The following is a 14659-nucleotide window of genomic DNA, read 5'->3' on the forward strand; positions in this document are numbered from 1 at the left end:
AAAACTGAAAATAAATGTGCTGTTTTTAGAGACAATTTTTAAAAACTGTAACAGTTATGGTTAATGGTAGGATACATTTGAGGAATATGTTGCTAAGCAACTGGGTCACTTTGCAACATCAGAGCATCACTCACCAAATCACATGCCTATGATGTTACGTGATATGACCCTGTGGGACCACTGCTATATGGACAGGATGTCTGAAACAAGTCTTAACCTTGTGATCCTCCTGCCTTAGGCGGCCATGTGTTTCCTAACTAAAAATGACTAAAACATCATTATGCAGCATATGGCCATAGGAATCTCTGAGAGACTGAGCATCTAATTTAATTACTGAAAACCAATGACAGACCTAAGACAAGGGATTAAATGTAGCTAAGGAAATCTAATAGGTGCTGAGGACATATATAGCTCACTGGTAGAATGGCTGCCTAGCACGTGCTTGTTCACCAGAACCAAAGGGGTGGGAGGGGCAACAAAGCTGACATAGAAAAAAAAAAATCACACTAGAAACCAGTACATCAACCTATGCCTACTTCCTAATGTTATGAACTCATCAGACTTCAGTCTCAACTGTACACTGTACGTCTACAGTCCAAGGCATTTAAGACATCTGAAGGGATGCAGACAGTCAGAGCTAAGAAATCCATCTTCCAACTGGGTGGGCTGGAGGAATGGCTCAATGGTTCGGAGGTCCTTCAGAGGGCTGGGGTTAGATTCCCAGCACCCACATAGTGGCTCACAACCCTCTATAACCTCATTTCAGGGGCTCCCTCAGTGCCAGGCATTCAAATGGTACACAGAAACAGATCCAGGCAGAACATCCAAACACATAAAACTAGAAGATAGCAAGTGAGATTTCCTTGATTCAATTCATGGAAAGCATCATTAATTTACAAAAGAATTCTATTGAAAGGATAAAGCTACTAGAATCTGTTTTATTAAAGACTACTTAAAATTTTTATTACATTTATTGTGTTTATGTGTGTGCATGTGTGCCTACATGTGCATGTACACTACAACCCACATGTGGAGGTCAGAGGACAACTTGTGGGAGAATGTTCTCTCCCCACCATATGGGTCTCTAGGATGGAAATCAACACTGTCAGGCATGGCAGCAAGTGCCAGTACCTGTCGAGTCATCTCACTGGCCCCATTAGAGATAAGGGAACTTTATGGTAATATTTTCTGCAAAGCCAGGACAAATGAACAATAAAAAGTCACATTTATCTCTAACGATATTTTATGAGTTTTATTTTCAATGCTGGGACTGAACCCATGGCCCTGCCTATTGCTGAGCTAAATCCTAATCCTGTTAATATTTTAAAATTGGTCATCACTTTTCTGTGGCAATCTGCAACTACACATATTCAATGAAGCTGAGGAGGCAGTTAAAGATTTCTATTCCATTTCTCTAAGTTCTTTAGATTTTACAATTAATCCGGGCAGTGGTGGCACATAACTTTAAGCCTTTCACGTGGGAGGCAGAGGCAGCCAGATCTCTGAGTTCAATGTCAGCCTTGTCTACAGAGCAAGTTCCAGGACAGCCAAGACTACACAGAAACATTGTCTTGAAAAACCAAAGTAGTAGTAGTAGTAGTAGTAGTAGTAGTAGTAGTAGTAGTAGTAGTAAAAACAACACTAATGTTAATCATGGATGTTATAGTCATGTGAAAGCTGGAAAAACCTGACAGCCTTTTAATTAGTGAAGGGACCAGTACTGTCAGCGATCTGTTCACTGATTTTATTTTGAACACATGCTAGGGAGGTACTCTCCCAATGAGCTACACTACAGTTCTACAGAATGCATTTGGTATGAGGGCTGGACTAGAAAATCTATATTCATAATTAAGAGAACAAGTATCAAAAATATCATGTCATTTCTTTTGTTTATCAACTTATGTTGATATTTAAATTTTTCCCATTAAAAACCATGTCTGGTATTTATAACTTCTTTCGCTTTCATTATCTATAATTTTCCTCTTTTAAAAATTGCTTAAGTTAGGGCATGGTGGCATGTCTGAAATCCCAGCACTTGCCTGGCAAGGGTGAGAGTACCATGAGTTCAAAGCCAGCCTGGGATATATACCTAAGCCTCTGAGATCAGAGGCTCATGAGTTCAAAGCCAGCCCGGGATACATACCTAAGCCTCTGAGATCAGCCTGAGCTAGTCTGTGAGGGGGCTGGGTACTTTTCTAACACTGGGGTCCTAGAGTCCAGCTGCCTTAGCAGAGTAAGCTGATCAAGCAAACAGAGTTTATGGGAAGAGAATACAAGTGAGCTCTCAGCAATGACTATAAAATGGTCAAGGGAGAAACAAATTGGAGTCTGGTGGAATTGGAGACTCCTAATCTAATTCCTGAATTTCTTTCAACTGCAAACAAAAATGCTTTGTCTGGGGTTAACAGAGCTCACTGAAAGGAGAGGCAAAACTAGATATCAGCTTTCCTGACTCAAAAATCCTTGGATATTTTTTAAAATAACACAATGCATTCTTACTAGTTATTAATTAAAACCTAGCGAAAACAAAGCCATTGAGTTCTAAATTTTAAAAAGCCAGTTAGCATAAAACAAAGAATCATCTAAAAGTCTGCAAATTTGTGCAAGCCTGATTATATACCAAAAAGCTTAAGGCCACAATATTAATAGTAAATAATAAATTCATCTGCTTTAGGAAATATAACAAGCTTGAAAAAGTCAAAAGTACTAATTCAATAGTGGTAATGAGTAGAATAATAGAACACTGAATATTTATAAATAAAAGATACTAATTTTTAATTATCTTTACCTTAAGATTTGTTAATCTTTATTTATTTATTTTTTGAGACAAGGTCTTCTATATAGTCCTAACTGCCCTGGAACTCACTGTGTAGATCAGGTTGACCTCACAAGAGATCCTCCTGCCTCAGCCTCCTGGGTGCTAAGATTAAAGATGCATGTCACTACCCCTGGCAAATTTTAATCTTTTGAATTATTAGAAAATAAAATACATTTTTAACTCGGGAAGTGGTGCTAATAAAACTAGAGTCAATTATAAACAGTTCTACCACCCCCACCAAAATCCCCGAAAAGGACAAGATAGGTTTCTGGTGACTATTTGGGTAAAAAGGTAAAGATAAATTATCATTCAACATAGTTAAATATATTGAACTTAATGCATTTTGTACTCATTCGACCTTTGACCAAAATATTAGAGGAAACTTTAAAAGATCTTTAAAGCCAGACTTTCTAATTAGAGAACACAGGGACAAACATAATTACTAATATGTGTTGACTATAAATTAACTAAACACCTATGTCTACTAAAATGGCGGTCTGAACAGACTTTTAATATTGTTTTTTCTCTCCCAGATTTGGATCTTGAAAGATAAGCATTACTCTGTATCAGTATAATTACTAAAGATAAATGGGATTAGAATTAGATTAGAGAAAGCAATGGGGAAGGGTGTCTACTCTTCCTATGCCTCTCCTAGTACTCATGTGGCTGTAACAACAAAAAATGAAAAGGAAGGAAAACTAGGAAGAGATGCACAAATGCCAATGCATTTCCATATAATCAAATTTATGTAAATGTATATACATTATACATAGTTGAATTAAATAAACATTTTTCATATTTTGTATTTGTGTGTGTGTTACAAGTGTGTTGATGTCAGGAGGCCAGAAGAGAATGTTAGATCCCCCAGAGCTGGAGCTACAGGCACTGTGAGAACAAGGGTGGGAGGAAGTGAACTTGGGTCCTTTGGAAGAGCAGCAAGTACATTTGCCCACTGAACCGTTTCTACAATCCCAAGCTTCTCTCATCCTAGCTGACAACAAAAAGGCATAAAAGAAGCTTAAAAGAATCATGAGTTTACTTATAAACCTAGGTTCTATAAACCTTCTAACTCTTGCATTTTTTGTGTGAAACTGAAAAGGTTTCTTACTTTGCATAGATTTTTTACAAATTCACAATATGTGTGTGTGTGTGTAAAAACAATTCTCATGGTCTGAGTGCCGTGTAGTTGGTTAGTTGCTAAACATTTACTGGAAAGCCTACTCTGTACTAAGCCCTGTGCTAATTGTTATTCATCAACTGCTCTCTGAAACAAATGACTGTTTTGAGCTTAATACTGCCTTGGATCTCTTGCCTAATCATTGAATAAAACCATATTGCTAAAATCAAAGTTCTTTTCAAAACCCTTTTAATAATATTAACATTTTAGAGGGCACTATCATTTTCTTGGTTGTCAATTGAACAAAGAAAACACTAAGTATTAACATATGCCAATCACAACAGAAATTAAAGTAATCTATCTGGTAAGAAAACTGTCCAGACTTGTCCAAGACAAGTTAAACAGGTTAAGATTTGGAATCAACTGTTCTGCTGTAGTTCTTCAATGGTTTCTTCAAAAAAAAAAAAAAGATTCTTAAAACCTGGTGCACTAACATGATAAAGAGCATGGCCCAAATTGAACAGTGTTACTTAAACCAAACAGTACTGTGCGGAGTGCACAGAACAAGTGAAGGATGGTACTTGGTGAAGGTGACTGTAAGGCCAACATTATCCATATACGCATCACCACTGCTGAAGCAAGAGGAGATGCAACAACACACACAAACTCTGGAAGCACAAAGGTAAGACTTTCATGCCAATGTTCTCTTCACTGTCTACACTTGGCCCACTTTAAAAGACAACCAACTAGCACTTGGCAATAGATAGTGATGCAGATGGCGGCAGACGACATCTTTGAGCTCAAACTGGTTTCCTATCTTAAATTCTGTTTTGTTTGTGGATGTTTGTTTTGGTTTGCTCATGCTGTTTCAGGAGCTTCTCAGACAGAAGCTTCATGAGTTATTGATCTGTTTATAGACAAGTTATCAGTTATAAGGGACTTCGGGCATCTCCAAGTGGTAACCCCAGTTCCAAGGAGAAAGCTGGCAGGACAGAGGAAAGAGAAAGCGTCTGGGGCCAAATGCTCAAATGAAGAATGGGTAATCTCTACTGATGCATACTTCGGAGAAGCAACAGGACACAAATAAATCATGGCTACCAGGAAACTGGCTCTTCTCTCATGTGGGCACTCTTAGTTTTAAAGGGTGAGAGAAGCAGACACACGAATTAAACATGTGTCAAGAAATGTACTACAGTTAGACCTCCAATAAAGCTCTTTAGTCTTCAAGAATCTTAATCCTGCACATTTCACAACACTTCAGTTTGAAAGAGCTTCCAGACTGTTGTTTTCATTTGATCTCAATTTAACAACTTTGTGAGGTAGGTAGAGGAGATATTCATCTTCAATCTTCATCTTTAAACAAGAGGAGCTAGGCTCACGGAGGCTGACTTGTTCAAAGTTGAAAACGAGCATATGGCATAGCCAGACCTCTCCAGAGTCTAGGGTATTTTTTCTTTTTTCTGAGTGTGATCCTTGGATAACCTGCTAAGACTCTTCTGTGGTATTTTTTAGAAATACACATTTGTGAAATCCTACTGTCTTTGATTTATTGAGTAAGACTCTCTAGAGATGAGAGCTGAGAATTCTGCATTTTACAGTGGATTATAACAGAGTAAGAAACAACTGCATATCGGGAAACAATGTAAGTGTATCACTGAGTCTGGCTCCATCTTCCTGTGGTCAAATGTGATGCCATTAACCCATCTTTAGGGGAAAGCAAGCTTAAAAGAACAGCTTCAAGCCTGGCTACACCGACAATCACCTGAAAAGCTGTTTGTTTTTAAAGCACCAACTCAGACCTGACAGAAAGATGTTGGCTACTAAGAGTTTCCAGAGTGATTTGTAACTGCGACCAGGGCCGAGAATCACTTATGTTTTCTGAATCACACATTAGCATTTTTAAGAATTTTTCTTTCTGATCAATTTCATACAAATAAACTTCACAGTTCATATCCTAAATCATTTAAGCTTTACAAAATAAAATGTCAAGAGGTTTTTACTTGATATTTTAAAGATTAAATGGTATTCACAGAAAGAGTAACCATGCTCCACTTAGTTAAAATGATTTTCAAGAATCCAGATCGATCACCATTTTGGACTTAAGAGTATATATTTCAGCTGTAAACCAGAGTAATTCAGAAAATAGGGAAGTGGGCAAAAGCTGTACCCAATTGGCTACTGGGGAATTCGGTGCAGACAATCAGCTCGTTATAGGAGGGCATGGGTACAAAGGTCTGATGGCTTTGGCAAGATCACATCTCACTGTAGAAAAATACGACAATGAATACACAGAAAATATTTTGCCATTTGTAATTTTTTTTTTTTACCACTAAAACCCCTTATAATGTGTGATGCTTATCTTACTGCATGCCTCCACAGAACATATATGAACATGAAGTTGTCTACTATTTCCTGGGAAAAATGGCCACAAATTAAAATGTTTCTATCATGCATATGGATATTATAAAAGCATAGCCCATAAAAGTAATATTTACAAAACAAAAACCAATCCAATTACAGGGGAAATGCTCATCTCTGTCTTGACTCCAGTGCTCACCCACAGCCTACATTATCTTGGGGAAGATTGACAGACTTTGAGACAACCTCCCACAGGCCAACCAGGTCTTCTGTGGTGCTGTTATCTTATTAGCTAAAATACCCTTGCTGGCTTATCAAAGTCTTCTACAGTTTAAAAACGGTTCCTTTTCTCACTCTGTGGGAGTAAACCTACAAAGTCCTAGTATTCATCTGAGAAATAAACCTTGCATAGAAATTTTCTTTAATTCTGAAACTTTGTTTTATTAACAGAGCTACCAGAATGTCATTTCACAACTAGTTCATATTATATGAAAATTCACTACAAAGCAGTCACCACACATAGAGAATTTTTCTAAATATAAAATAAGCATGTTTATAAAAATGCTCACCAGACAATCATCTCTTCACAGCCTAGAAAGAATTTCTTTTGTGATGACATGATTCTTAGTGTTTGGGATGTGTTCACATCCCAAGGTTAATGTGATACAAGGAGCGAAGATCTACTTTCCCAGCGGGCACACCCTGCCCAAGAAAGCGGAGCAACAGCGAGTCACAGTAGCCAGCCATGCGAAGGCAAAAACTAAAACCTGCTTTTCAAACAGCACACATTTCACCTTAGACAAGACTAAGCACTGGTTCCATCCTCCTCAATAACTCGGTTCATGCTGGTGCCATGTGTAATGTGAGTCATGGGGTTGTTACTGAGGTCTCGGATGCTGCTGTGTCGGGACTGCTCGTTGAGCCGATGAGAACTACTGTGCCTGGAATGATCCGTCAGCCGTGACATGCTGCCATGAGGTAGTCTCTCCTCCATTCCTCGGTAACTGCAGGGAGTGTACCTGCACAAGACAGGTGGTTTTGAACTGGGTAACAGAACACATCAGAAAATAGGACTAATAGTTTTCATTAGAAAGCCTTAGTAACTGAAGTGCTCAGTAAATCACAATGAGAAGGCAGTAACTGACATGATTATTTAGAGTAATTCCATTACGCTGTAGAATTATCCAATGTGGCTAACAGAAAGAGATAATCCACTTAGGTCCAGGATGAAGGTCCTATTCCCTACAAAAGGGCAAAAGGTAACTAAGTAAGGTCGACCTACTTGGAGCTATGTTAAGTATGGAACGAACTCAAGTACGTTTTCAAAAACACTGGAATCAGAGAGATGAGGAAGAGACTGAGGCCTCCCTTCAGACTCTACAAGCTGAGGTAAGGCAGCAGCAGTGCAAATGTCAGTTTTACTAAAAGACTTGGGTTGGAAGAAGGAACATGTGAAAGCAGAGGGGAAATAAGGGTAAGCTAACTATCAGTGAATGGACTGCCACGCACTGATGACATCTGTGCCCATATTGTCTAGTTAAGCTAGTCAACAGCTCAATCAATCATCTGTAAATGAGCTTAGTTATTTTCCTCAGGCTTACAGCTGTGCCCAAACTAATTAACAGAAGTTAAGTCTACTTGGCAGTTGCATCCTGATATGCTGTAACCAATTCTCTCATCAGCTGATTATGTGCACTCCTAGCTGGGCTTTGCACACATCAGCTAGGCTACACAACTTACTACAGGTAGCCTTTCTATCCAGAAACACAACAGTGGCTGTTCAAATTTTCTTTTGTTGAAATCCTGACTTACTGAGCCACATCAGAGGCAAGAATTGAAAAAATCCAATAGGCTAGAGAGATGGCTCAGAGGTTGAGGACATTTCCACTGGCTGTTCTTCCAGAGGCCTTGAGTTCAATTCCCAGCAACCACATGGTGCCATAACCATCTATAATGAGATCTGGGGCACTTTCTTCTGGTGTGCAGGCATACATGCACGATCATCATCACCATCACCATCATCATACCTCAGCCACCGGAATAAAGAATTATTAGTTCTAGGCCAGTCAAGCTTAAGAAGACAATTACATCTTTCTTACTGGTCCACTTACAAAAGCTCACATGGTATTTGTCAATCTTCCTGGCTTAATAATGAGTTCTTCAAGGATAAGTACCATACTTGATTTTTTTTTCTTTAAGATTTAATGTATGTGAGTACACTGTCTCTATCTTCAGACACACCACAAGAGGGCATTCAGATCTCATTACAGATGGTTGTGAGCAACCATATGGTTGCTGGTAATTGAACTCAGAACCTCTGGAAGAGCAACCAGTGCTCTTAACCATCTCTTCAGTCCCATATTTTATCTTTCCATCTTTAGAACATTGAGAATTTTTTTCTAAAATACTTTTGTTCATACACATATTCTTTTGAAAAACATAATTTAGAATAATAAAAGTAAATGAGAACTGAGACTCCTCGATGACTTTAATGAGTGTGCTGCTGCTTCTGTTTACAGCACAGGGGTAAGAGGTCCTGGGCTACAAGCCCTGCCTAGATATAATGTTTTAGGCAATGTTTCTAAAAGTAATCAGGGCCAGGAATGCTTGTTAGGCCTACAATCCCAGCCCTCAGTGATAAGACAAGAGAATTGAGAACTCAAGGCAAGCCTGTCTCAACACCAAGGGCAAGGAATGGATGCAGTACACTCGTATACACTGGCCTCATCCATAGCACTCTAAACGAAAGACCAAAACAACTCAGAACAGAGCAAACTACTCTGGCTTTTGTCTTTCTGTTTTGCTTATAGAGCTGGGGATTAAAGTAAGGCCTTGGGCATACTGGGCAAGGGACCCTCCAGGAGTAATGAGCCCCAGAATGGCTCCCCTTTTCATTCTTTCTTTCTGAGGCAAAGTCTCTAAATAATCCTAGCTGTTCTGGAGCTCACCATGTAGACCAGGCAGGCTGTGAATTTGCAGACATCCTCCTGCCTAAGCTTCCTGAGAGCTGGATTTAAGGGTGTGTGCCACCATGCCCAGCTTATTCCCTTTCTAATAGTCATCAAACTAAACCATTTAAGCAGCTAAAGGACACTGCTCTAAAAAAGCCATGACTTAAGGTGAATGTTTGTAAAATTAAAAGCTCTGAATGTTGCTGAGGTGGCCACTTAGCTATCGAAGTGCTCGTCAATTTAATTACAGAGTTTAAGATTGAGAAGTCCTTTGAAAACAGTCTTAAAAACCTCTCCTAGGGAGCAGGCATGATGGTGCACAGTTTCAGCATACAGGAGGAGGCAAAGGCAGGCAGATCTCTACAAGTTCAAGGCTAACAGAGGGAGACCCTGCCTCAAGACACGCTCCCCAAGCCCACCTACCTCTAATCCCTCCAGTAATTGGATGTAGCCAAGTTTATTTAACCAAAAGTTTTAAATCAAAGAACAAGGTTTGCACAACAAATGCTTGTAAACATAAAAAGTCACTGCTAGGCCTAGATCTTTGGGAATAAAGTTAAAACATTACAATACATAGCAATAGACCAAACCTCAACACTATAGGGTAGGCATTCCAGAATTAGTCAAAAAGTGACGATTTCCATTTTGATTCTCTTTACTATCTGCTACCATTCATCTAAATAATTAAATCAAACATGGCTCAGTAGTGTGCGATATTCACTCCAAAGCTTTCCCTTGCAGGTCACCTGTGCACCAATCTAGTCACACATCCCCAAACTTCTTCCCACTTACTTTCTTTTCTACCCATCCTCTCATCTAACTACCAATTACTTATTCTTTGAACTGGTGTTTACAGGTACACAGACCAATAATTATCCAAGTAGTGAATCAAGGTGAGTACTGGGAATCTGTGACCCATGGCCAGGAAAGAAGATAGCAGCAACATGCAGTTAAAGCCTGACTGAAGCACAAGTCTGCATGAGATGGCTTTTTGGATCAGGAAAACCCTTGTGCAGACTTTCAGTTTCAATGTCATCTTGAAACCTCTCACACCTGCCTCCAGTTCTGGGCATGGAAGAGTCCTATGGATGCGGCATATTCACTCACCTGGGTACAGGATGCCTTCAACAGACTACATTCACATCATTCTACTTCATATGCATGCACTAGACCTTTTCTATAAAGTTCTGTGCTCCTAGAATATAGAAATTCAAGCCTTTCTCTTCTTTGTATTTCTGTACAGAATGCCATATGCACAGAAGTATCACTGTGATAATGTCTGTTCATCACTGGAAAGGATAGATCAGGGCTTCAATATCATTGTTAAGAGTTTACGGATGAAGTACATTCCAAAGGATATCAGATCTCCTATCTCCTTATCAGCATCTTAAACTAAGATCACAAATTGATGGTTTCATTATACTCTCGTTTGTCATGCTATTGTGAAGGATGGTTCCAAAATTTAAGTCAGACTGCATTATTGTAGTACTCCATGTCCTGTAACACCCTTTCACTGTCAGAGAGAAACATGGTCTTGTCTCCTAAAAGTCCCAGCACACACCATGCTCTGCGTAACTGAACCTTGCCTGCCTCTTCTTGCTCTGCATGCTGTTCCCTTGTCTTTCATTCCCGAGTGTCTCCTCTGACCTCGATTTGAAGTAGACATGCCATCAGTTGTAAAGCTGGTTTGGACTCTCAGTGATGAGGTAAATGGTGCTCTTCTCTGAGGTCCTAAAGCATCTTGTACACATTTGTGTGCCTACACGCATATTCATGAACACACAATTCAGGTTCTCCATAAGAGGGAGAAGGAGTTATTTTTCAGTACCTAGCTTATTTCATTTAAAATGATGATCTCAATAATTAATGACACACATGCTTGAGGCAGTTTCAGGGAGGGAACCGAACCTCTGGCAGAAGGGAATTTATAGCAGTACGCAGCCTAGGACTATGACATAGATTAAGCTAAGATTGGCTTGGGCAAAAGAATCCAGAGACCCTAGGATTTCAGAAGGTCAACAGTCTCCACTGGAGAAAAAGTTTTGGCAGTGTGCATACAACAGCAGCGAGACACTTGGTAACTCAGCAATGCCATGAGGAGAGCAAATCACTCTGCAAGGAGCAAGCTCATCTCTTGACTACTGGCTTGCAAAAGCAGAGTTGTATTATAATAAAAAAACAGTGGACATAATGAAAAAAGACACAGGTGGTGAAACAAAGACAAAAGTGGAAGAGGAACCACCACCACCACCCACAGAGAGACTGAAACAGCATTATTGGGTGCCTGAGAGAGAAGAAGCAAATAGAAAGGCACATTCATAGAACAGGCCAGGCCAGAGAATTTAAGGACACTCCCTGGAGACAGCCATGACTCTTCAGTGAAACAACACTACCCAAAATTGTGCTAGGGAAGCAAAGCATCCGGCAAGCACAGAAAGGAAGGCAGGCACACGAGAGAACTGCTCCAAATTAAAGCTCACCGGGAGTGCATAATTCGAGGGAGGGAACTTCTACAGCAAAGGCTCAAAGACAGAATCTTGAAACAAAGCCTGAGCCAGATCCCACTTTCTGAGAAGCGCGATCGAGTGAAGAAACAGAGAAAAAGAGTTTGAGGGGTAGTTGTATACCCACTTTTCCAGTCATCCTGTACCAGTCAGATTAAAGTAGATGTTCTTATGGAAAAATATCAGGATGAAGAGGACTTGAGCACAATTATAAAACCTTTTGGAAGGAGATTCTTACCTGTACCACCCTTTTTGAGAACTCAAATAGGAAAAATAAAGGATCTGTAAAGTTTCAGAGCTTTGCTAATGGAAAAAAAAAATGATGATCTCTAGTTCCACTCAATTTCCTGCAAAGATTTAGTATATTGTTCTTTATGGCTAAATAAAACCTCACTGTGCATATGCACAACATTTTGTTTATTCCTTCATATGTTGATGAAAATCTAAGCTGATTCTACAAGCTGACTATTCTGAACAGTGGTGCAGCAAGCATGGGTAGAGACTGTCTGCATCACGCTGACTTAGATCCCTTTGGGGATCTTCTCAGGACTCTTATAGGGGAGCCATGAAGCAGTTCTATTTTTAGTTCTGAGGGGCCTCCATAATGATGTCCACAGGGGCTGGAATAATTTTTATCTTCCCCAGCAATGTTCCTCTTATCTTCATCCTTCCAACGTTTATGTTAGTTTTCTTAAAAATATCCCTTTCAAGTCAGCTGTTCAGCTCGCTCTTCCCACTGCTTCTCTACTCTCTGATAAACTCTTATTCTCTCTCAAACGACTTAATGTGCCACCCCCTAAACAGTCCCTAGCTCAAGTATCCCAAGTCAAATGTAAGAGAAACCCACAACCAGGCTTCTCTCGAGTTTTCTCTGTGAAGCATCGTCTGAGTGCCCTCCATGATACCAGAAAGATCCACTCCTAGTCTCTGCTTCCACTGCTCCTAATAAACATGGGCTGGGTCCTGGGATGCTGGAATGTAGCATGCTCAAAGCCCTGGGTCTAAATCCCAGTACCCCCACCAAATAGTAGGGGCTGACAGTTTAATGGCTACATCTGCTACCTCCTGGTTTTAAAAATAAAGTTACTGAGATGTTTCTTGTCTGGCTGCATACTGCCACAGCAGGACTGAGCAGTGGTTGTCACTTTAACTAGAAATCCGAAAGTATTTACTATATGGCTCCTAAACACTTTTGCAGCCCTGGGAATATATTTTACTTCATGTATTAATTAACATTAATAACTGAACTGTGGTCTAACACTGAGACAGGCCCTGTTTTTAGTGACTAGGTACTTTATCTCATTGAGCTTTGTGACATTACTAAATGGTAGCTAGTACTACTTCTCTTCTATAGCTAAGGAAACTAAGCTTTACATTCTACATTTTTTTTTCAAGATTTCCTTTTGTTCTTGCTAATTATGTGTAAGTGTGTGTCTGCATGAGAGTACATGCACATGTGTGCAGGTTGCTATAAAGGCCTGAGGTGTTAGATCCTCTGGAACCGGAGTTGCAAATGGTTTTCAGTCACTAGATGTGGGTGCTGGGGACTGAACTCAGGTCCTATGGGAAGAGCAAGTAATTTCAATCGCTAAACCATCTCTACAGCTCCCCAGATCCACACTCTACACCGTAACACAGAATACACCATATTTCTAGACTGGGAATCTATGAAGTGCAAAGCTCATGGCACATATCTCTCTATTCACAGAGGCTCACATAGCACCAGTATAGGAAATGTTGGCTAAATCAATTAATTCATTCTCTCTTTTTCTTCCTCTCCTTCCCCAATCTTCTTTGTTTTTGTTTGTTCTGTTTTTTGTTTCTCTTTGTAGTCCTGATTGTCCTGGAACTCTGTAGACCAAGCTGGCCTCAAACTCAAGAGAGATTCACCTACTCCTGCCTCCCAATAACTGGGATTAAAGGTGTGCAACACCACCACCCGATTAAATGTATCTTTCTAGACTAAGCAGTCTGCCTTCTCTTATCTCCACTCAGTGCCCTACAGTAACATCATATTGCTTTTTTATCAGGTCTAAACCCCAAAGTCCTTTGGCTTTAAATCCCATAAACTGGAACAACTATACCCAAGTTTAAAAAGCTTAATAATGTCCCACTTCTACTTCAGAATTGGTTCCTGTCTCTTAATCTGTGTGTTCCTAACTGAATGCATAAGCTAGGCTGCTCCCAGAGCTTACCTGCCATCCCGTGACCTGTGGAGGCTGCCATGGTAGCTGCTCACTTTGCTGTGGACACTCCCTGCTTTGCTTCTTTGGTCATCCACCATGGCCAGCTGAGTTGAAGAAGCATGTGTGGATGTCCCTTGAGTGGAGGTTCCTCTTGATTTTCTTATAATTGGAGTATTTGGGTCCCTCAGAAGTGACTGAGCAAAGTCAGGTTCCTGGAGCACCTGTCGGCTCTCATTCACTATCCTAGACAATACAACAGAAAGCTTAAGATACAAACTAACATCCCTATAGACCAGCAAACAATACTGCTACTAGTTGACACTCGTCTTGAAGTTAACTGCTCCCCAAATTAAGTCTTTGGGACCACTTTGAGGTAACATTTTTGGCAGAGGATAGAATATAACAAAATGATGCCAGTAATCCTAGCATCTGGGATGCTAAGATAGAAGGATCAGGAGTTCAAGGTCATCTTCACACAGCTGAACCGGTTCTGTGAGCACACAGTCTCAGCAAGTCACTATCCTGGTCTTTCCTTTGTTTTATCTATGGAAAGAAAGCTGGTAAACCCATTGTTCCTAAAAGGCCCTTTCAGCTAAAGATACCTGTAATCCTTCAGGTCCCAAAACATTTTCAAAAATAATTATAAGATAGAAAAAAAGTCTTTTTTTTTTTTTTTTTTTTTTGTGCTTTGTGGAAATAATAAGAGCCTCATGATAACTGGGTAA

The 14659-nt window shown here is 39.9% G+C and overlaps 1 protein-coding gene and 1 pseudogene across 1 annotated transcript in view; one reads left to right on the forward strand and one right to left on the reverse strand.

Moving 5' to 3' along the window:
- Window positions 1–3629: 3629 nt before the first annotated feature.
- Fzd3 (frizzled class receptor 3) overlaps window positions 3630–14659 on the reverse strand; it is a 64496-nt gene continuing 53466 nt past the window's right edge. The window contains exons 6-7 of the mRNA XM_021203562.2: window positions 13944–14177; window positions 3630–7312 (exon numbers count right to left, since the gene is read on the reverse strand). Of these exons, the coding sequence (XP_021059221.1) occupies window positions 7099–7312; window positions 13944–14177 (448 nt within the window). The 3' untranslated portion in view covers window positions 3630–7098. The remainder of the gene's footprint in view (window positions 7313–13943; window positions 14178–14659) is intronic.
- Window positions 11195–12036, forward strand: LOC110325525 (annotated as a pseudogene).

The sequence above is a fragment of the Mus pahari genome, chromosome 8 (assembly GCF_900095145.1).
Source record: "Mus pahari chromosome 8, PAHARI_EIJ_v1.1, whole genome shotgun sequence".
Classification (NCBI taxonomy): domain Eukaryota; kingdom Metazoa; phylum Chordata; class Mammalia; order Rodentia; family Muridae; genus Mus; species Mus pahari.